At 33.3% G+C, this 21,568-nt stretch overlaps 5 protein-coding genes across 7 annotated transcripts; 3 read left to right on the top strand and 2 right to left on the bottom strand.

The window, feature by feature from the left end:
• The first annotated feature begins 679 nt into the window (after window positions 1-679).
• Window positions 680-1,731, top strand: LOC108782117 (Tubulin binding cofactor A). The gene is made up of 2 exons (XM_018550287.1): window positions 680-1,174; window positions 1,505-1,731. The coding sequence occupies exons 1-2, from the start codon at window positions 1,045-1,047 to the stop codon at window positions 1,729-1,731; spliced, it is 357 nt and encodes a 118-aa protein (XP_018405789.1). The 5' UTR covers window positions 680-1,044.
• Window positions 1,732-1,837: 106 nt separating this feature from the next.
• On the top strand, window positions 1,838-3,578 carry LOC108782122 (uncharacterized). Of its 2 annotated transcripts, XM_018550295.1 has the most exons (4): window positions 1,838-2,328; window positions 2,416-2,761; window positions 3,021-3,228; window positions 3,312-3,578. In XM_018550295.1, the coding sequence occupies exons 1-4, from the start codon at window positions 1,921-1,923 to the stop codon at window positions 3,433-3,435; spliced, it is 1,086 nt and encodes a 361-aa protein (XP_018405797.1). In that variant the 5' UTR covers window positions 1,838-1,920; the 3' UTR covers window positions 3,436-3,578. The 2 variants fall into 2 exon arrangements, with proteins under 2 accessions (XP_018405797.1, XP_018405796.1); XM_018550294.1 differs by having other exon boundaries at window positions 1,842-2,761.
• Window positions 3,579-3,631: 53 nt separating this feature from the next.
• Window positions 3,632-7,388, bottom strand: LOC108782095 (U3 small nucleolar RNA-associated protein 15 homolog). Of its 2 annotated transcripts, none has more exons than XM_018550260.1 (6): window positions 6,909-7,388; window positions 6,684-6,818; window positions 5,192-5,774; window positions 4,653-4,873; window positions 4,000-4,435; window positions 3,632-3,929 (listed from the first exon to the last, which is right to left on the bottom strand). In XM_018550260.1, exons 2-6 carry the CDS (start codon window positions 6,744-6,746, stop codon window positions 3,688-3,690), a joined length of 1,545 nt encoding a protein of 514 aa, XP_018405762.1. In that variant the 5' UTR covers window positions 6,747-6,818; window positions 6,909-7,388; the 3' UTR covers window positions 3,632-3,687. The 2 variants fall into 2 exon arrangements, with proteins under 2 accessions (XP_018405762.1, XP_018405763.1); XM_018550261.1 differs by having other exon boundaries at window positions 6,891-7,388.
• A 1,799-nt stretch (window positions 7,389-9,187) lies between these two features.
• LOC108782131 (U3 small nucleolar RNA-associated protein 15 homolog) lies at window positions 9,188-12,510 on the bottom strand. Its single transcript, XM_018550309.1, has 5 exons — window positions 12,421-12,510; window positions 10,710-11,292; window positions 10,171-10,391; window positions 9,501-9,939; window positions 9,188-9,429 (listed from the first exon to the last, which is right to left on the bottom strand). Exons 1-5 carry the CDS (start codon window positions 12,508-12,510, stop codon window positions 9,188-9,190), a joined length of 1,575 nt encoding a protein of 524 aa, XP_018405811.1.
• Window positions 12,511-17,618: 5,108 nt separating this feature from the next.
• On the top strand, window positions 17,619-21,568 carry DCAF12 (DDB1 and CUL4 associated factor 12-like protein). Its single transcript, XM_018550323.1, has 8 exons — window positions 17,619-17,629; window positions 17,775-17,921; window positions 17,988-18,443; window positions 18,541-18,771; window positions 19,067-19,351; window positions 19,439-19,604; window positions 19,971-20,147; window positions 21,531-21,568. The coding sequence occupies exons 2-7, from the start codon at window positions 17,836-17,838 to the stop codon at window positions 20,124-20,126; spliced, it is 1,380 nt and encodes a 459-aa protein (XP_018405825.1). The 5' UTR covers window positions 17,619-17,629; window positions 17,775-17,835; the 3' UTR covers window positions 20,127-20,147; window positions 21,531-21,568.

Here is a 21,568-nt window from a genome sequence, read left to right on the forward strand (position 1 = left end):
TTCTTGGAATTAGAAAAAGATAAACAGTAACTTAAACAGAAATTAAAGTTAATCTTATACTGGTGGAATCAGTGTAGACCTAAAAAACCTTACGGAAACATCATATAAAAACAATATCATTTAGGACATGCATGTCTATAATAAAGATGTCTAAAATAAGACATCATAAAAGCTATGTGTTCCAAATTTACTGTCAGTGCTGAAAATTACAGCGCATGTAACGTAAACTATAGATTTTCAGCGCTGGCAATAAAGTTGGAACACAGCCAAAGATATCTTCTAGCATTGCGTGTGTTAACTTACGTTAAAAGTGCAGAGGTCATAAACTTGTGTTGTTACCCGATAACTTGGACTGTGTTCCAAAATTTACTGCCAGTACTGAAAATCTATAGTTCACGTGACGTAAACTATAGATTTTTAGTATTGGCAGTAAATTTTGGAACATTGCCTTGATCACCAAAATTAAGATGTGTGAATATAAAATATAAAAAAAGTCGAAAAAGAGACAGAGATAGAGACAGTTTATTTAAGTCTTTTTTTTTAAACGTTGATGCAATCGGGCCTTAAACTAATTGCTAGTAAATACTAAAAATCTGTAGTATTGTACATCTAACGTAAATTATAACCAGCCCTGGCAGTAAATTTAGAATACAGCCTCAGTATCACTTGTGTGGAAATGGAAAGAAACTGTAACAAATTGTGACAAACTATAAGCTGTTATAATAAGAAATTACCCGCAAGATTGACAAAAACAAACCGCGGCACATTATCGATACGTGATATCGAGATCTCGACAAATGTCAGGTGACGTCAGACAGTCGAATAGTACGACTACGAAGTGAAGTGAGCGCGCGAGCCGATACATAACCTCATCGCTGTGTGTCACGGTGTCGGTCACAATTCCGTTTCTATCGACTCGTCCTAGCCTAATAAGGCGAAAAAAGAAAACAAAGCAAAGAGACTGTTGGTTCCTCGACTCACATCCACGGCTCCAGCTTCTTCCGTCCCGAAAAGGTGAAGCAACCGTTCGTGAACATACAAATAATGTCTGACCCGCGTATAAGAACGCTCAAGATTAAGACAGGAGTAGTGAAGCGTCTCGCGAAAGAAAAAGTTACGTACGAAAAGGAGGCAGCGCAGCAGCGCGAGAGGATACAAAAGTTAAAAGAACAGGGTGAGGATCGTTTTTTAGCTATGAGGGGAGAAAGGACGCAATTTCCTTATCACGTGACGTCGAAACTTGTTTCATAGCCACGTAATATGTTCGGATCAGAAATATTTACAACCCAGATTCTGATATATAATATTTAATTTGTAGACATCTTTATTAATTATAAATGTTTTTAGTGATACAATTGTTGTTTCGTAAAATCATAATTTTTAATATTTAAATCAATTATTCGCGAGATGCTTTCCTTTCTTTAATTTTGAGATCTTTAAAGTGATATTATTGATAAATTAATATTAAACAATTTTATTAATAGTAATACATGTGTTGTTGCAGATAAAGATGGCTACGACATAAAGAAACAAGAAGAGGTGCTTCAAGAATCCCTTATGATGGTACCAGATTGTCAAAGGCGTCTTGTTAAAGCGTTTGAAGAACTCAAAAAGATTTTAGATACTGAACAAGATTTGAAGGAAGTCGAAGATTACATTGAGGCTGAAAAAGTACTGCAGGAAGCAGAAGAACAGTTGCCGAAAGAAGGGGATATTTTGCAGATGTGTTAAAAAAAAGTGCTCTTTAATCATTTTCTCTAAATTATTTTTTTTCAATTATCCAATATTTTTATTTCTTTTCTTTACTAATCTTTTAAGGTTGATTAATTTCACACTTTAAACTTATAGCCTAACTATTATAATTAAAAAAAATAAGTTTTGTTATTGTTTTCACTTAAATACACACATATTAAAACAAATATGTACAGTGGTCAGTTTTTCCAACAAGATACTGGACAAACTTATCAAAATGTGCATTTTAACATGTACTATCCAATAAATCAACAACCATTTTCATACAATGTAAATTACGGTGGGAATATATATTATAATTATCCAAGCCATGTAACATGTGATAACAGTACTGTTAATAATGCGACATCAATCGATAGAATAAGAACAAGACAAGAAGATGAAAAGGCCATTGAACAGTTCCTCCAACAGACAGATTCAACAGTTCCTGTCAAACGTAAACCGAAAGATCCGTTTAAAATTGCGGATGCTAAAAGTGCATTGATGTCCGTTGCTAGATTAAACAAACAACTTGAGGTTGTTTGTGCGGAACTTCAGAACAATCTTGATTTACCGGAAGAGGAATGGCAGGAGAAGGTCAGTGCCTGTAACGCTGCAAAATATGAAATCTGCAAAATTTTAAAAACTATAAAAGATGCGAACTTTTTAAATAAAATTAAGAAGGATTTAGAGAAACGTAAGACGAAGCGCCTGAGAGAACGTCTTAGAAGGAAAGAATGGAAAAAGGAGAACTTAATGAAGGAAGAAAGAAGAGCAAGATTGCATGCAGAAGCTGATGTGTGGATTCGAAAAGAGCAGGCAGTAATTGAACGAGAGAAACAAGAGGAGAACTTGCGCAAAGACGCGGATATGGTTTTATCCGATGTTAGAAGCAAAAGAAACGATACACGAAAGTATCTAGGAATTTTACAAGAACTACAAAACCTACGAGAGATTAAGGCAAACATTGCTCGAGCAAGGGGCGAGAAATTGTCCTTAGCAGCCGGAAAAGCCTTTAATAATACCATCGGTAATATATCTTATTTTGCTACATTTCATTATTTTCAATGATAAAAACAATAAATGTAAACTTTTCGAAATGCGAAATAAAAATCAATAAATACAATATAATAATTAGAAATTCTAATAATAACAAAATTAATGTGAAACATGATTAATAGAGTATTTAATACAGGCTATAATTTTTTAATTCACTTGTACAAATATAATTATTTTATTATTTTAAATTACAATTTTATTTTATTTTTAATTATAAATATATATTACAGCTAAATTAATAGAACAATGGACTACTTTGGATCGCGAGTATGCGATAGAAGAACAGGAATTGAAATTAATGCTAAAAACAGATAACGAAAAGAGGATTGAAAAACAAACGAAAAATTTATTTGACGATTGGGAAAATGTACTATTTGGAACAAGTATATTGGCCGCTAAACAATCCTATAAAGACATAGATAGTTTTATCTCGATTCGGTGTGTATTTAATATCAAAACATAATTTCAAATGATATCGTTTTTTTTTTTTTTCCAGAAAATATATTTTTTTTACATTTTAGTGCGGCCTGGGACAAGTTTATTAGTTCAGAAAATGATGCGACAACGATTCCAATTGGGTGGATAGTGCCTGAAAGACCATCTTCTGCTGCTTGGCAAACATGTCTCAATAAGGAGACTTCTTGAAATAAGCGAATGACGTGTCAATTTAAGATTATTTAAAAAAATATAAAACAATTTGCTAGAATATTTTCAACTTGTATACCACACATTTTTTCACGCTAAATTAATTTTTAAAAAGTCCAATTTGTTACTCTTCACTTATTTATTAAGAGGGAAGTATTTAAATTATACATTTATATTTTGAGAAATTTGATGCTAATGTAAAACTATTTTTAAAAAATTATTGTACAATTAAATAATATTTTATAAGTTATTTTAAGCTATATTCAAGATGATATCACGTTCTGTTTGAGCGGCGTTTGATGGTTCCAAGCTTTGAATTTCTTTTATAGCAGACAAAGAAGACGTTTCAGCATCAGACAATATCATTTGCATTGAACCTTGCAACTGCATTAAAGCTAAAGTTAACCGTTCTTCTTCTTGTAATTTTTGCGATAGTATAGCAAACGTTTTCCGTGTTTCCTCTGACAGTTCGTCCAAACGGTCTTCGTAAATGTCTATTAAACAAATAATAGATTTTATTAATATAAGAAACGTGTGAAATTCTAAAGAAATATTAAAGCTTACCTAACAACACATTCGCTACGTGCGACAATACTCTTCCGAAACGTATGCTGCCGATATATTTATTCAGAAATTTAATAATATTAACTAACGACTTGCCGTCTCTACCGGTCAAAGCTCGCCTTAAGCCTTCTCGCCTAATAAGTTCCTGGGTAAGCGCTACGGTGACATGTGGCGTTTTATTAACCACATAATTCACCATGACACAATCGAGCGCTTTACTATATTGAAACTTTCGCAAGCAGACATCATGCTTGCTCATTATCTCTTTGACATCTTGGTGTACGACTACGTCGATACTTTGCACATGTAGATTTTCACCTGCATGCCTATATGACACCTTCTTTTTTGGTTTTATTACAGCTTTAACGTCTTCCTCGCGTCTTCTAACAGAAATCATACCGTCTACCATACCAGCTACGACGGTTTCGTCGTTCACCTGCAGTTTAATATTAACGTATTTAATTGTTATCAATTAAATAAATTTTTATGAATAATTTAATTTTATAATATTAGATAGATGAAATTTATTTATCCGAGAGTAGTCATTTTTTTACGTAAACGATCTGGAACATTTTCAAACGAATATTTTCGGGATAAGTGTAGATGTGACAGCAGATTTAAAGTGTAACAGAAAAGACAATTTTTTTTCTTACACTAATTCCTATGCTGAGAACCGCATTAGGATATTCCAAAGCATGAAGAGTTCTATACGTTCCAGCATCGTAAACTTTAACATGCCTGTCCAACGAACCAGAAAGTATTCTGTGACCATTAGAAGCAATTTTCAAGCAAGTTACAGTTTTATGATGTTGTGTAATTTTCGCGAGTAATTTGCCACCCGCGAGAGCGTCCCATACTTTAATATCTGTCCCACCTTGAAATTACAGATAAAGAAGTAAACAATTTTATACATGAAGCCTCAATTATATAAAATTATGTAATTATTGTACATGTTATATGTACTAAAAAATTTATAAAATAGTAAAACAATAAATGATTAAGATAATGTGAATACACAACAAGTAAGAATTAAAGTCTATAATGAGCAAAACTAGATCTTAGATGCTCAAATATAATAATTTCCAAGTGAATTTATATACTACATATGTAGTCATTGAACTGTGCACTAAAAAAATTTTTTTAATTATATACAAAGATACATAAAATATAACCAATCATAAATATATTATACCTGCTGACAAAAATATTCCTCCAGTTGGTAAGAAGAGTAAACTTTCTATTGGTGCGTTATGATTAACACTAAATACTTTCTTATTCGTTCTAGTGTCATACATATTCACAATTTTGTCATATCCACCGGATAATAACACATGAGGGGATACAGGACTCACTGCACCAGCTCTGACATAATCTGTATGTTCATTAAAGCTTGTCAATTGTTTTTCGCTAGGTATATCCCACAAAGCTACAGTCTTATCATCCGAAAATGAGGCAATGTGAATATCGTCAGCTGTGAAGAAAACTCTGTGCACTGCAGCCTTGTGTCCAGAAAAAATTCGCAACATGCTATTTGAACTGATATTGAAGAGTTTAATAACTGCTTCTTCTCCACCAACACATAACAGCTTGCCATCTCTACGAAAGCAACCTCCATATGCAGCTTCTTTGAACTTGCTGTAAGTTTTTGTGGCTAACTTTGTGATTGGATTATACAGTTGTACTCGTACTGAGCAGGTTGTTGCAAAATAATGTGGTTCTATTTGCGAAAAATCAATGTAATCTATCGGACCAAATTCTTTTATCAAAACTGGAGGCTGTAAAGATACATAATTACTACAAATAATTTATTATTCCCTATAAATATAATTTTAATAATTACATGAACTATAAAAGTTAACCCTTAGTATAAACAATAATTTCTAGTCTTTGATGAATTATTTGTTCCCGTTTCAGATTAATTTTTAATTAATTTAACAATATAAAAAAAATTATTAAATAATCCTTACATATACTTTATATGTTTATAAAGTATTTGTAGAATTATTATATATTTTTAAAATTTGTATCTAAATGTTATAATTAACTACTCAATGCTCTTAGTTTTTCGAAGAAAAGAACTGCTGAATACAAATGATTTAATTATAAGTATTAAGGGCTAAAAATCTAAGTGATGTATTAAAGATATCAGAGATTTGTTACAAACACATACGTTGCTTATTTTATACTTTTACAGTCTTATTAGTGTATATTGTATTCAGAAACAACTAAATAAAAGCATGTAATAACATGTCAGATATAATTTGATGACATTCCAAAGAAATAAAAAGTTTTTGTGAAGAAATTAAAAAATTCTTTGAGTATGAATGAGAATGTTTATATGTCATCTCACAGATACACATACACGCATACATAACAAAGAAATATTAAAGAAAAGGTTTTCCTGAAGAAAAAATTAGAAAATTATTTCTATATAAATCAGAACGTTTAAATAATATTCAAACAAAGAATTTTAAAGAAAAGCTTTTTCTAAAGATAAAATTAGAAAATCTTTCTGTATAAAATAGAACGTTTATCAATTTTAGGTTTTTTTTTAAACGTTCGAAATGTTACGAGTAACATTTCGTAAGTAAATCGATAAATGAACATAAGTTTTTAATTCAGATTAATACTATCGGGAAAAAACTATGTGTCAAAAATAAATGTTTCTTGTTGCGGAAAATCACATTTTTACTCCTGATCAGTGATGCGATTTTCAACTCGCTTGCAGCACTCGACGGTAGCGCCATCTGTCGGCGGCCTGGCGCAACTGGTAGCACACACAACAAAGCTCTTCTTCTTCCTCAAATAATGGCTCCAGCCTGTAAGCGATGAAATAGGAGGTCGATACGGCCAGATCACGTCCGAGATCACGTCTTTAAAGTAAACCGTACAAAAATATGAAAACGAACGGGTGATGCCTGCGAAAATGGCGTTGCTCGACCGGTTTCCGGGCGCCTGCGTCTACGGCGTCGTCACGTCGCAATAACGCGCGTCAAAGCCCTAGTCGTCGTAAAGTGCAAAATGACGAACAATCGAGACAAGCTCATCCGCGGACACGCATCTATGTGATGCGATGCACAGTCAAAAGTCGGCAACACTTTCAAAAATATACAATGGAAAGTACCCGAACCGAAACACGTCCGTCACCGTCACGGTCGAGTGGTCCGTCGGAACTGGTCAGTGGTCGGAACTCGGAAGTTCGGAATTCGCAAGCAAAGCACGTGTACATACGTGTGACCATGGAAATAACTATGGTATAAATATAAAAGATGAGTCGTTCCCGTATATTTCCACCATGGAAATAACAAGGTGAAGCATTCCGTAGAGCTGCATTCAGATTCATCACCGGGTGGTTGTTCGTTGCCCGTTGGGTAATGCCGGTTCTACATTAGTTGCAAGCCGATCGCAAGTTTGTTGCGACAGCCAATCTGAAGCGTTGATTTCAAAATGCAAGCTTGAGATTGGCTGTCGCAACGAACTTGCGATCCAGCTTAACAGGCACGGAGTAATAAGGAGATCAAACTCGAGAATAAAGCGGGGAGCACAGACTTTTGCATAACGCATAAACCATATACATAAAGAATTTGATTGGTCCACTGACTCATGCATAAGAAAATGGACCAATGAAATTCCTTATGCACATGCTTTATGCGTTATGCAAAAGTCTGTGCTCCCCGCTTAAATATGGGCTCGAAACACGGTTTCGGAAAACCCCATGGAAACCGAGAAGATGTGATTTTAGCACCATTGCGGGAAAAGTTGGAAGTATTGTCTGTCATGTACATACATTTCTCTCTCTCTCTAATCTACACCTGTACTAAGTTAGCCCCCCACTTTTTGAATTCACTTATTTTGAGAATTGTGCTGAATTGTGCTACATTGTGCCCGAATATTAATATCAAAATACGAAAAATACATTAAAAAAATTTAAAAAAAACCATATTTTAGGCCAGCCCCCACTTTGCGATTTTTTCAATTTTTAAGGTTGTGCTATGTTGTGCTAATTTGTGCTAAAGTGATATTCAAAAATAATGACAACAACAAAAAATATGAAAGAAAAACGATTTTTCACAAATCGGAATAAAAATAACGCTAACATTCGTATACGTCATTCAAATACCACAAAATTGCATATCTGAATTGTGCTAGCCTAGCACAAGTCAGCACAACCGTTAGATTCGCTGATACAACGATATTAACTTTACGACGAGCGATATCCAATAAAAGCTTTGCTTTAGCTCACACGACGATGTAAAGCAGAGTTCTTATTAGTTATCGCTCGTCGCGCATCGCTAATCGCGCCTAGTGTGAACTAGGCAATACGGAGCTACTTTCTGGCGCAACAGAAAAGCGTCGCGAATATAGGCGAGTATATAGGCAAGTATATTGGCTGCTAAACAATCCTATAATGACATGGATAGTTTTATAACGATTCGGTATGTATTTATTATCAAAACATAATTTCAAATGATATCGTTTTATTTTTTTCAGAAAAAATATTTTTTTTACATTTTAGTGCGGCCTGGGACAAGTTAATCAGTTAAAAAAATGATGCGATGTTAATCAGTTAAAAAAACGATTCCAATTGGTTGGATAGTGCCTGAACGACCATCTTCTGATGCTTGGCAAAAATGTGTCAATAAGGAGACTTCTTGAAATAAACGAATGACGTGTCAATTTAAGATTATTTAAAAAAATGTAAAACAATTTGCTAGAATATTTTCAACTTGTATACCACACATTGCTTCACGCTAAATTAATTTTTAAAAAGTCCAATTTGTTACTCTTCACTTATTTATTAAGAGGGAAGTATTTAAATTGTTCATTTATATTTTGAGAAATTTGATGCTAATGTAATAGCGCATTTCACTGGCAAAGCTAGTGCGCACTCAGTGTACTTTAATGCCTTTGTACACAAATCGATATAGAAATATATGTTTAATAAAAATAAAAAAAAATGATTAAAACCACAAAATCTTCAATATATTTTATTGTGTTATTTGACAAAATACACAATAAGCATTTTATCAATTGAGATATCTTACTTTAATATCAGATCAGAATAATGTATAACGGCTTCATGTGCACTGAGTGCGCACTAGCTCTGCCAGTGAAACGCGCTATAAAATTATGTACAAACTATTTTACAAAAATTATTGTACAATTAAATAATACTTTATAAGTTATTTTAAGCTATATTCAAGATGATATCATGTTCTGTTTGAGCGGCGTTTGATGGTTCCAAGCTTTGAATTTCTTTTATAGCAGGCAAAGAAGACGTTTCAGCACCAGACAATATCATTTGCATTGAACCTTGCAATTGCGTTAAAGCTAAAATTAACTGTTCTTCTTCTTGTAATTTTTGTGACAGTATAGCGAACATTTTTCGTGTTTCCTCTGACAGTTCGTCCAAACGGTCTTCGTAAATGTCTATTAAACAAATCATAGATTTTATTAATGTAAGAAACGTGTGAAATTCTAAAGAAATATTTAAAGCTTACCTAACAACACATTCGCTACGTGCGACAATACTCTTCCGAAACGTATGCTGCCGATATATTTATTCAGAAATTTAATAATATTAACTAACGACTTGCCGTCTCTACCGGTCAAAGCTCGCCTTAAGCCTTCTCGCCTAATAAGTTCCTGGGTAAGCGCTACGGTGACATGTGGCGTTTTATTAACCACATAATTCACCATGACACAATCGAGCGCTTTACTATATTGAAACTTTCGCAAGCAGACATCATGCTTGCTCATTATCTCTTTGACATCTTGATGTACGACTACATCGATACTTCGCACATGAAGATTTTCACCTGCATGTCTATATGACACCTTCTTCTGTTTTGGTTTTACTACAGCTTTAACGTCTTCCTCGCGTCTTCTAACAGAAATCATACCGTCTACCATACCAGCAACGACGGTTTCGTCGTTTACCTGCAGTTTAATATTAACGTATTTAATTGTTATCAATTAAATAAATTTTTGTGAATAATTTAATTTTATAATATTAGATAGATGAAATTTATTTATCCGAGAGTAGTCATTTATTTACGTAAACGATCACCTGGGATATTTTCAAACGACTATTTCCGAGATAAGTATAGACAGAGATAAATATGTGACAGCAGATTTAACGTGTAACAGAAAAGACAATTTTTTTCTTACACTAATTCCTATGCTGAGAACCGCATTAGGATATTCCAAAGCATGAAGGGTTCTATACGTTCCAGCATCGTAAACTTTAACATGCCTGTCCAACGAACCAGAAAGTATTCTGTGACCATTAGAAGCAATTTTCAAGCAAGTTACAGTTTTATGATGTTGTGTAATTTTCGCGAGTAATTTGCCACCCGCGAGAGCGTCCCATACTTTAATATCTGTCCCACCTTGAAATTACAGATAAAGAAGTAAACAATTTTATACATGAAGCCTCAATTATATGAAATTATGTAATTATTGTACATGTTATATGTACTAAAAAATTTATAAAATAGTAAAACAATAAATGATTAAGATAATGTGAATACACAACAAGTAAGAATTAAAGTCTATAATGAGCAAAACTAGATCTTAGATGCTCAAATATAATAATTTCCAAGTGAATTTATATACTACATATGTAGTCATTGAACTGTGCACTAAAAAAATTTTTTTAATTATATACAAAGATACATAAAATATAACCAATCATAAATATATTATACCTGCTGACAAAAATATTCCTCCAGTTGGTAAGAAGAGTAAACTTTCTATTGGTGCGTTATGATTAACACTAAATACTTTCTTATTCGTTCTAGTGTCATACATATTCACAATTTTGTCATATCCACCGGATAATAACACATGAGGGGATACAGGACTCACTGCACCAGCTCTGACATAATCTGTATGTTCATTAAAGCTTGTCAATTGTTTTTCGCTAGATATATCCCACAAAGCTACAGTCTTATCATCCGAAAATGAGGCAATGTGAATATCGTCAGCTGTGAAGAAAACTCTGTGCACTGCAGCCTTGTGTCCAGAAAAAATTCGCAACATGCTATTTGAACTGATATTAAAGAGTTTAATAACTGCTTCTTCTCCACCAACACATAACAGCTTGCCATCTCTACGAAAGCAACCTCCATATGCAGCTTCTTTGAACTTGCTGTAAGTTTTTGTGGCTAACTTTGTGATTGGATTATACAGTTGTACTCGTACCGAGCAGGTTGTTGCAAAATAATGTGGTTCTACTTGCGAAAAATCAATGTAATCTATCGGACCAAATTCTTTTATCAAAACTGGAGGCTGTAAAGATACATAATTACTACAAATAATTTATTATTCTCTATAAATATAATTTTAATAATTACATGAACTATAAAAGTTAACCCTTAGTATAAACAATAATTTCTAGTCTTTGATGAATTATTTGTTCCCGTTTCAGATTAATTTTTAATTAATTTAACAATATAAAAAAAATTATTAAATAATCCTTACATATACTTTATATGTTTATAAAGTATTTGTAGAATTATTATATATTTTTAAAATTTGTATCTAAATGTTATAATTAACTACTCAATGCTCTTAGTTTTTCGAAGAAAAGAACTGCTGAATACAAATGATTTAATTATATGTATTAAGGGCTAAAAATCTAAGTGATGTATTAAAGATATCAGAGATTTGTTACAAACACATACGTTGCTTATTTTATACTTTTACAGTCTTATTAGTGTATATTGTATTCAGAAACAACTAAATAAAAGCATGTAATAACATGTCAGATATAATTTGATGACATTCCAAAGAAATAAAAAGTTTTTGTGAAGAAATTAAAAAATTCTTTGAGTATGAATGAGAATGTTTATATGTCATCTCACAGATACACATACACGCATACATAACAAAGAAATATTAAAGAAAAGGTTTTCCTGAAGAAAAAATTAGAAAATTATTTCTATATAAATCAGAACGTTTAAATAATATTCAAACAAAGAATTTTAAAGAAAAGCTTTTTCTAAAGATAAAATTAGAAAATCTTTCTGTATAAAATAGAACGTTTATCAATTTTAGGTTTTTTTTTAAACGTTCGAAATGTTACGAGTAACATTTCGTAAGTAAATCGATAAATGAACATAAGTTTTTAATTCAGATTAATACTATCGGGAAAACACTATGTGTCAAAAATAAACCCGTACAGCACAGTTTCTTGCAGCAACATTGCTGCAATATGACTACAATGTTTAATGTTGCAGGAATATTACTGCAACTTTTGTGTCGTATGGGAAATGTTTCTTGTTTTATTACATTATTAGAAAACAGAGAGGCAGATAAAACAATTAGCGCATCTATTTGTAGGTTATGTATCGCACACGTGGGCAAAAATTAAGGAGAAAATCACATTTTTTTCATTCAAACCCCTAACATACATACCGCATATTTCTTCCAATATATGTTGTCTTCAGATAATTCTGATCCTGTTCGAGCAAACACTTTGGTATTTATTTTCTTAAATGATGTCATTCTTAAAGTTATTAAATATTAAATAGCCCAAAAACATGTATCAAAAATTTTCGGCGTGTCCAACATTTATGGTTCCTAAGTAGACTTGAAATCTTCAAAATCTTTGCACTTAAAACGAGATAAATATATATTCGAGTGTTGAAGAAAAAGGAAGCGAGAATGCTGAGTGCAAAAAGTGCAAACAACCCGAACGAATTTAGCGCGAACGGCGAAATTATGTAGAATAACTACACTTTTGAAACTTAAAGTGAGATAGTTATATATTTTTAATATTTAGCCAAAGCGAGGAAGAGAATTCTAGTACAGTCTAGATGTAGAAAAATAGACCTAACGTAAAATCTTCTTATTGAATTTATGGACAAAAAGATTATTGCCTGGTTTATGCTTCAGGTCTTAATCCCAAGATCCTAAAATTCAACCAATAAAGCTGCCAGTTCTAACTGAAATTTGAACTATATTGGCTGAATTTTAGGATTAAGACCTTAAGACCGAAGCATAAACCAGGCATAAAACTTTTTTCCTCGACTTTACGAACGCATCGATACCGCAAGCGCGAATCACTTTAAGTTGGATACACAAGTAAGAACCAATCATATTCAATCGCTTTTGTTAAACAGACTATTTTTGCTGCGGTCGAGTTGCCACTACGAATGCTTTGAAGCGTTTCTTGATTGGTCAATTTGTTAAACTCTTTCTTTTGATTGGTCAATCAAACGCTTCAAAGTAGTGGCAACTCGACCGCAGCCGTTATGTCACGAGCCAATCCACTATATGTCGATGATATATATAAATAGCACCAAGCCAATCAGGGTATCGATTATGAAACTTTTTCCTTAGGATGAAAAGTGAAAAATTTTTCCATTAACTTCAATGATAAAAAATTTCACTTTTCACTTTTCATCCTAGGGAACAAGTTTCATAATCGATACCCAGCGCGCGATTCGAGTCAAGTGTCATGTTGGCGTTTCTCTTATTACAGACTCTCTAACACCGCCACCAGAGGTCCAAGAAAGACCGCTAATTCTCGCATGTACTCGAGACACGTGAAATCCGTTTATATAGAACCTCGATCTAAGACTCCTTCGGACGTCTCAGCCTGACCTGAGCCCTCAGGCAAGCTCCTTCTACGATGCCCTTATGACAAGTCTAGTAGTGGGGGCCGAGACGTCCACCACAGGACTTTATTACTGGTTACGCCATAAAGATGAAACAATCAGCGCATCTATTTGTAGGTTATGTATCGCACACGTGGGCAAAAAAATATTAAGGAAAATCCACGTATTTTCCATTTAAACCCCTGACATACATACCGCATAATTTCTTGCAATATATGTTGTCTTCAGATAATTCTGGTCCTGTTCGAGCAAACACTTTGGTATTTATTCATCTTAAATGATGTCATTATTAAATATTAAATAGCCCAAAACACATGTATCAAAAATTTTTGGCGTGTCCAATATTTATGGTTCCTAACCTCCGTGGTTCCTAAGTAGACTTGAAATCTTCAAAATCTTTGCACTTAAAACGAAATAAATATATATTCGAATGTTGAAGAAAAAGGAAGCGAGAATGCTGAGTGCAAAAAGTGCAAACAACGCGAACGAACTTAGCGCGAACGGCGTAATTATGTAGAATATCTACACTTTTGAAACTTAAAGTGAGATAGTTATATATTTTTAATATTTAGCCAAAGCGAGAAATAGAATTCTAGTACAGTATGTAGGAATAAAAATAGACGTAACGTAAAATCTTCTTATTGAATTTATGGACAAAAGGATGATAACTTTTTTCCTCGACTTTGCGAACGCATCGATACCGCAAGCGCGAATCACTTTAAGTTGGATACACAAGTAAGAACCAATCATATTCAATCGCTATTGGTAAACAGGCTATTTTGTCCAATTTAAAAGCGCCCATCAGGTTTATTTTTTACTACTCTAAACTCTACTGCCATCGACATGTAGCATGGACTACGCACAGGCTGAAAGAATACGACCGGCCCGAAAGAAAGAGTTAAGCCCATGACACATAGAAAAACGTAAGGTTGTAAACGTAATCAGTAAGCGAATTGACCAATCACAGTTGAGAATGTAAGCGACGGCTGCTTACGTTCTCAACTGTGATTGGTCAATTCGCTTACCGATTACGTTTACGGCCTTACGTTATTCTATGTGCCATGGGCTTTAACGATTGGTGTACTCAAGCACTGTCTCTTTCTAATGTCTAACGATATCCACTGGGCGGTAATAAAAGCAGCCAATAGGAGTATTAGAGAGAGCGAGCGATTGACCTACACCGCGTTTCCTCTTTCTCTAATTCGCCGGACACTTTTTATGTATGGATTGCGCAGTCCATACTATATGTCGATGCTTAGGTCTACTGCCATTAGAATTTTCCTCCTCGCTTTTATCAAATTTCAAATTTCACTTCAAAGCCCATGACACCCAAAAAAATGTAATAAATTGTCCAGCCACAGTAGAGAACGCAAGGCAATATACAATATATAATATAAACAGTAATAAATCCAAAATGTTTATTTGCCTGCTGTTTACATTTTATTACTTATTGCTTAAGTTACTCTGCCACAGTCTTAAGTATAAAAAGCATACAAAGTTCAGCAGCAATAAAAATAAAAAAACAGACCTATCCTTTTCAATTCGCCATCGACAGCGTTCAAAAAGCTTATTTTGCAACTATTGGAAGTTTCCTTCTCTGAAATAAGAATATTCGTCTAGATTTTCAAGTATTACCCAATCAACGAGAAGAAAAGTGTTCCAACAGTTGCAAAATAAACTACCTGCTGAACGCAGCCATCGCTTTAGTGCGGAACGTCCCTTTACGCCCCGAACTAAGCAACGATTGGGAGGAGGGGAGAGTTTAAATGACCCCGGGTGAAGGGGGGAAGGGGGAACATCAAGCTGATGTTGACAGTTGTAGATGTGCACGTGGTGGAAAACCATCATAGGTCATCTCTCTCTCTCTCTCTCTCGCACACTTAACGTGCCGGTCGTTCCTGTTACGCTATCGGGATAAACGTCGTCACCTCCCCCCCCGGTGACACGCAGCTAGGATCTTTGTCGACGCTGCAACGACGGTCTCTCTCGGATTATTAAGGCGCTGAAGCGTCGCCTTCAACATGGCGGTACCGTTCGTGCAGTCAGCCCGTACGTTTCTCCGCTCATCATGACCACGGTGGATCGTATCGGCCGCGCATCGTCTCTTAGCAGTTCCAGTCGCACGGCACTCTAGGACGTACGCGAACGACGTCGCTCGTAGGCTCAAGGCAGGCGAGCGAGGTTACACGCGTCGACTACTCCGACTACTTCAAGAACGTGCAACGAGGAACGGGCATCGGTCCCCGACGGACAGTTGACCTTCCTTTGTACAGCTGCGATCTCGATGTAGACGGATACAGGAGTTCTGGTGCAAAACCGTACGTCGAGTTCGAGAAGAGCAAACAGGATGTTCGCCGCGACCTGATCATCGTAGATCGCCACCCCGTAGCTTTCATTGTCCTCGTACAGGGCAACTGTAATTACCGAAAAACGGTAAGCAACTGTAAAAAAGAAAGAAAGAAAACTCATCCCATTTAAATTCCTTTATCAGAAGTGACTAGAAACAGTTGAAACTGGTAGAAACTTCTGAAGTCGTTGCAGAAAAATCGAAATAAACGCCTAGACAAATGTATACAATGAAAAAGCCTATAAAGATGAAGAATTTTTTAATTTTGTCTTCGAAGAAACTTTTTCTTTAAAATGTTTCTTCTCGTATATCTACGTTTGCTTTTTGCATTCACAGCACTTCAAGCATTATTTTTCATTCTTGTTTATTAAATATTAAATAAGGACAACAAACTGTTAGCATCGAAAGCAGCCATTCTGATTGATACTGAAATTGATTGATACTGAATTTCTAATATATAGTTTCCTATATAGTTCCTTTGTTTTTCTAATTTCTCAGAAAATATTTTCCTTAATTTTTTTGTTCAAATGTTATCAAATTAGATTAGTTCAAATTCTGATATATATTGTATGTCTTTATTTTGATTGTTTAAAACATTTGATAAATAGACGTTTATTGAACATTATGTAGAATACTAATATTTATTTTGCATCTCTTTATCTTAATATTGCTTATTTTTTATTGAAAAATGTTTTATTTACCATTATTTTAAAAACAGAATTTCATAAAAATTAACTTATTCGAAAGAAACAGAGAGAGAGAGAGAGAGAGAGAGAAAGAGAGAGAAAGATATTGTTGTTATATATTATAATAAATATGATAATAAATTAATATAATTTATACTAATTATAAATAAATTTTAAATAAAACTAAAAGTAAACATTCTAAAAATGTATATATTGACTCAAAATTTTGTTTATTTTAGATTGCAGCTGTGTGATTATTGAAGATATTTCTTAACAGATACACATCTTGTATCACAGCCTATCTATAAATAAAATTACATTTGTTATATTTCTTATAATATTTAAATTATTAACGTTAATTGAAGAATTATATTTTATTTATTATACACAAGCAAATAGTCCAATCAATTATTTCCAAAGACTTCAATAAGCTTGCAAGAAACAGAAGTAACGGAATAACTATTTAATCTAATTAGATTAATTTATAGAAAAATTTAGGTTTCCACAATTTTTTTTTAGAAGTGAGTGTGGAAATAAAATAGATTAATTTTTATTAGCTACAAGGAATATAACTGATATATTATAAATATAATAGTTAAAATATATATTCAAAATCAAAATGAAAAAAAACTAATTCTTGTTAGAAGCAGTTTGATCATTTATTTATATATCTAGACATTATCTTACATATAGTGCCTCCTTATTTTATCACTGTTAGTTACTCAACAGGGAAAACCTGTTTTAGTCAAACCTTACAAGAGAAAAACAGGAAGGAAAGCTTCTCGTGGACTCTTGGAAATCTCTGAAGTATCTTAGGACATATTATAATTTGAAAGTGACTTTATTGATTAATCTTATTACAATATCTGCCAAAATTTATGAATAAATACTTAGATAAAAAAAATGAAAGCTTAAAGAGAAAGAGAAAGAAGAGAGGAGACGTTAAAACACTAGCTGATAATATCTCTCTTGTAAGAGACTGCTTACATTCATAAAAAGTATTGTTCAAATTGCATATATTGTTGCCAATATAGAATCCTTTTCTCTTTATTTGATATAAATAATTATTACCGGTATTATTTTTATTTTTGCTAACAAGACTTTCCTGTTCAATAGTAATACTCAGTGTTCCTTGCAAGTTGCCTGAATATTGTTCGTTAAAAATTAAATTATAATAATGGCTGAGACACAAAGAATGACTGTATACGGAAGACATCCTCCGTGTGCTTATAGTAGTAGATTGGATGATCGCCGATCTAAAAGGTAAAAATCATTAATTAAAGGTATGCTGTAAAGTGTATCATTGAATTAATTGTTTTTTTTTTCTAGGATGGCATTACGACATGAAAGAAATAGAAAGCCGGACAAACCGGATGATTTTGTATGTTACGAATCAAGCGACGATGAAGCCGAAACGGTGACCGAAGGCAAACAGTTCCTGAGAACATCTTTCAACTTCGTAGATTATGTGCGTGCACGCGAAACGAATACGCGCGAAGTGCGGAATATCAATCAGGAATACGGTTCCCGTCATATATTGACGCACGATTTATTCAAGGAATATTCGGTCAGTTTGAATAACATGAACAAAGTATTCTGTTCTCAGTGGTTGAGTGATAGACAAGTAGTATTCGGTACAAAGTGCAATAAGCTTATGGTTTATGACGTAGCGACGCAAAAATTAGATCAGATTCCATCTCTTCACGGAAGACAGCTCAGTCCAGGTGGTAACGTTATGCCTGAGCAGCAATGTGGCATCCATTCCGTTCAAATTAATCCTTCGAGGTAATTTTTGGATTTTTTTTTATTATTGCCCGAAGAAATAAAAAAAGGTACAAAATGTTTTATTCTATATAAATTAATCCATATTGTTATTTTATAGAACTCTTCTATCCACCGGCGCGAGAAATAGTAATGAAATAGCGATCTATAGATTACCGACTTTGGATCCAGTCTGCGTCGGCGAAAGTGGCCATAGAGATTGGGTATTCGACATGTGTTGGTTGGATGATGAATTTTTAGTGTCAGGTTCTAGAGATACGAAAATGGCGTTATGGCGTATTGATAGTGATCTCGCTGAAGCTCCCGATAAAGCAGATGTGCCTACACATAGGTAAAATTGAATATACAATTATGTATAAAATTGTAGTCTCCTTTATTGCTACACTAAAAGTAGAATATCAGATTAATTTTCCTTTTATAATAGATATTGAAATATATTGATCTTTTTTTATCCGATGACTCTATAGCAAGATATTAGAAATTTAGAAACATGAAACTGAATAAATAATAAAATTATGATTATTAATATTATTAATATTTTTTTATGTGTGTTTTTAGCGCTTACTATTACTAATTTCATTATTAGTCTTTAAAAATGATTTCTAATAATTATCTCTTTTATTTAGATTGATTCAGCCTGTCTGCGTGAAGGAATGCAAATCCGCACAGAAAGTGCGAGCGCTAGCATTCAATAAAGCATACAAGGAGATCGCAGCATTGACCCTCAATAGCTTTATACATATCTGGTCGGCCGAATGCTTTAAACAGAAAATATCTAGAAAACTGCCAGCCTGCCAGGAAAACGTTTGTCTTGCTGTACAAGACGATGGTGTGTACGCAATTGGATGCAGGTCTTATACTCTTCTACTGGACGCACGTACATTGCAACCAATTAAAAAAATACCCTCAAGGTAAATTAAATTCTTTTTTCTTAGTAATTTAACTTTTTCTTAGTATTCCAGAGTCACTTAATAATACTAACAAATTTTTTAATACAGATATAGCGGTTGTGGAATCAGATCAGCAAGTTTTCAAGGATCTGTTCTAACTATCGGAACTGGACTAGGAATGCTTATGTTTTACGATGTTAGAGCTCAGAAATATTTGGAATCCTCCATAAATTCTAATAGAACTGTTGTATTAAAAGCTTCAAAAGGATATGTGGTAAGTTTTATTGTACCACATTTAAAGATAATGAGTCATATGTTCGTGTTCATAAATAATCAGATCATTGTTGCATTTTATAACTAAAAAACATGTATAAGGGTGCTTCATTGATTAGCACAATATTTACTTGAATTAATTTTAAATTAAACATTTTTTTGTGAATCTATAATATAACTATATGACATGTCCATAAAGAGTCGTGTATCGTAGGAAAATAGTGACAATGTAAATGGTAATCACGTGGTTTTTTTTTAAATGTTCTATTTTTAAATATATAATAACTTTTTTATTATATTTTATGAACGGACATTAATTTAATTCATTTTACGTATGGAATGATGTATGTATTTATTTCATTACCAGTTTCCGGACGAAGAATATATAGATGGTTTCCAAAATGTGAAATACACTCCCGCCATTTATACACATTGCTATGATGCATCGGGTACTCGGCTATTTACAGCAGGTGGTCCATTGCCTGCAAATCTGTATGGTAACTACGCAGGATTATGGCAATGAAGATTTAAGCGAATGAAACACGTACGATAATTGTTAAATTAAATAATTAGGATATAAGTTGTATGTATATGTCGTGAAAGGCTTGATTGCTTGATTTCAGAATTACACAGACTATCATATGTGTTTAAAATTTCATATTAATTTATTTTTTTGGGTCTCGAAAAGACGATAAACTTGTCAGAAAACTTTTTATTTTCTTGTATTAGGTCTATAACTTGAAATCCGCCCTTTAGCGATAAATAGCTGTAGCTTTGACAATCGTCAACTGTAATGGCTGAACAAAGCATCATTTATAATGACCTCTGTCGATAATATTCAGTATATAAAAGTTTATTAATAATATTGAGAGAAGGCTCGACAATAATATATAAAAATTAATAAAGTGTAACGGGCAACGAACCAAAATAAAAAACAATACATTTCAAACATAAAAGTTTATGTTTGTGATAACAACATGGTTGTTCACTGCAAAGAAAATATCTGAATTTCAACCAAATAAGCCAATACTTTGATTGATAAATTTTTTTCATTTGCTTTTTAAAGGCTTAATTTTTGCAAAAAAGGCGGGTTTCAAGTTATAGACCTAATAAATTATTTAATTCCTTGATTCTTTTCTTTTTTAATAATTAACACGTTAAATAGGGCGAATAAGAGTCAAATTACAATTTGAAATCTAAATCTGATAATTTATTCTAATATTATATATTGCGAAGAATATCACGTAATTTTTGGCGTTTCGTCCCGGCTTCCACTACTGGACTCATCAGTAAGGCATTATAGTGGAAGCCTACCTTATACGCCTTGGTAAGTTATTAAATCGAGATTCTATATAAAGAGATATACGCGTGTCTTAGCACTTGCGAGAATTTGCGAATATCGATAGACGTCTGATGGCGAGTCGACGTAGTGATATTCTTCGCAATATTTCTCCAAAGTAGGAAATAACGTTCTATTAATATATATAGTCTCCCCAAAATTGCGCGCCGAACAATTGTCGGACTTGCAACGCAACTCTAATAATCTGATTTATAAATGTCCCCTCTCCCTAATTTTTGCACGCCGAAAGGATTTCGGTCTTGCAACGTAACTCTAATCATCTGAAATTTCCCCCCCCCCCCTAAATATTTGCGCGCCGAAGGATTTCAGTCTTGAAACGTAACTATAAATGCTAAATCTAGAAACTGTTAAGTCTGATTACTTACTGATGAGTCCAGTAGTGGAAGCCGGGACGAAACGCCAAAAATTACGTGATATTCTTCGCAATATATAATATTAGAATAAATTATCAGATTTAGATTTCAAATTGTAATTTGACTCTTATTCGCCCTATTTAACGTGTTAATTATTATTAAATAAAAGAGTCCTTCAAATCTTCATTTCATTTCTGTTCTTTTTCTTTTTTAGAAAATTGATTAATCCGATATATTACATGGGAAACTTGG

The sequence above is a fragment of the Cyphomyrmex costatus genome, unplaced genomic scaffold (genome assembly GCF_001594065.2).
Source record: "Cyphomyrmex costatus isolate MS0001 unplaced genomic scaffold, Ccosl1.0 scaffold97, whole genome shotgun sequence".
NCBI lineage: Eukaryota > Metazoa > Arthropoda > Insecta > Hymenoptera > Formicidae > Cyphomyrmex > Cyphomyrmex costatus.

Bases quoted from the DNA above. Each gene is read 5' to 3' on its own strand.
- LOC108782095 (XM_018550260.1), bottom strand. From the start codon at position 6,746: ATGGCGCTACCGTCGAGTGCTGCAAGCGAGTTGAAAATCGCATCACTG. The intron at 4,874-5,191 runs GTATAATATATT...TGTAATTTCAAG, and splicing joins AGGAATATTTTTGTCAGCAG to GTGGGACAGATATTAAAGTA. The intron at 4,436-4,652 runs GTAAGAAAAAAA...ATTAAACTGCAG, and splicing joins TTCTCAGCATAGGAATTAGT to GTGAACGACGAAACCGTCGT.
- LOC108782117 (XM_018550287.1), top strand. From the start codon at position 1,045: ATGTCTGACCCGCGTATAAGAACGCTCAAGATTAAGACAGGAGTAGTG. The intron at 1,175-1,504 runs GTGAGGATCGTT...GTGTTGTTGCAG, and splicing joins ACAAAAGTTAAAAGAACAGG to ATAAAGATGGCTACGACATA.
- LOC108782131 (XM_018550309.1), bottom strand. From the start codon at position 12,510: ATGACATCATTTAAGAAAATAAATACCAAAGTGTTTGCTCGAACAGGA. The intron at 10,392-10,709 runs GTATAATATATT...TGTAATTTCAAG, and splicing joins AGGAATATTTTTGTCAGCAG to GTGGGACAGATATTAAAGTA. The intron at 9,430-9,500 runs GTAAGCTTTAAA...TTTGTTTAATAG, and splicing joins CGTAGCGAATGTGTTGTTAG to ACATTTACGAAGACCGTTTG.
- DCAF12 (XM_018550323.1), top strand. From the start codon at position 17,836: ATGGCTGAGACACAAAGAATGACTGTATACGGAAGACATCCTCCGTGT. The intron at 18,772-19,066 runs GTAAAATTGAAT...TCTTTTATTTAG, and splicing joins GCAGATGTGCCTACACATAG to ATTGATTCAGCCTGTCTGCG. The intron at 19,352-19,438 runs GTAAATTAAATT...TTTTTAATACAG, and splicing joins ATTAAAAAAATACCCTCAAG to ATATAGCGGTTGTGGAATCA.
- LOC108782122 (XM_018550294.1), top strand. From the start codon at position 1,921: ATGTACAGTGGTCAGTTTTTCCAACAAGATACTGGACAAACTTATCAA. The intron at 2,762-3,020 runs GTAATATATCTT...TATATATTACAG, and splicing joins AGCCTTTAATAATACCATCG to CTAAATTAATAGAACAATGG. The intron at 3,229-3,311 runs GTGTGTATTTAA...TTTACATTTTAG, and splicing joins GATAGTTTTATCTCGATTCG to TGCGGCCTGGGACAAGTTTA.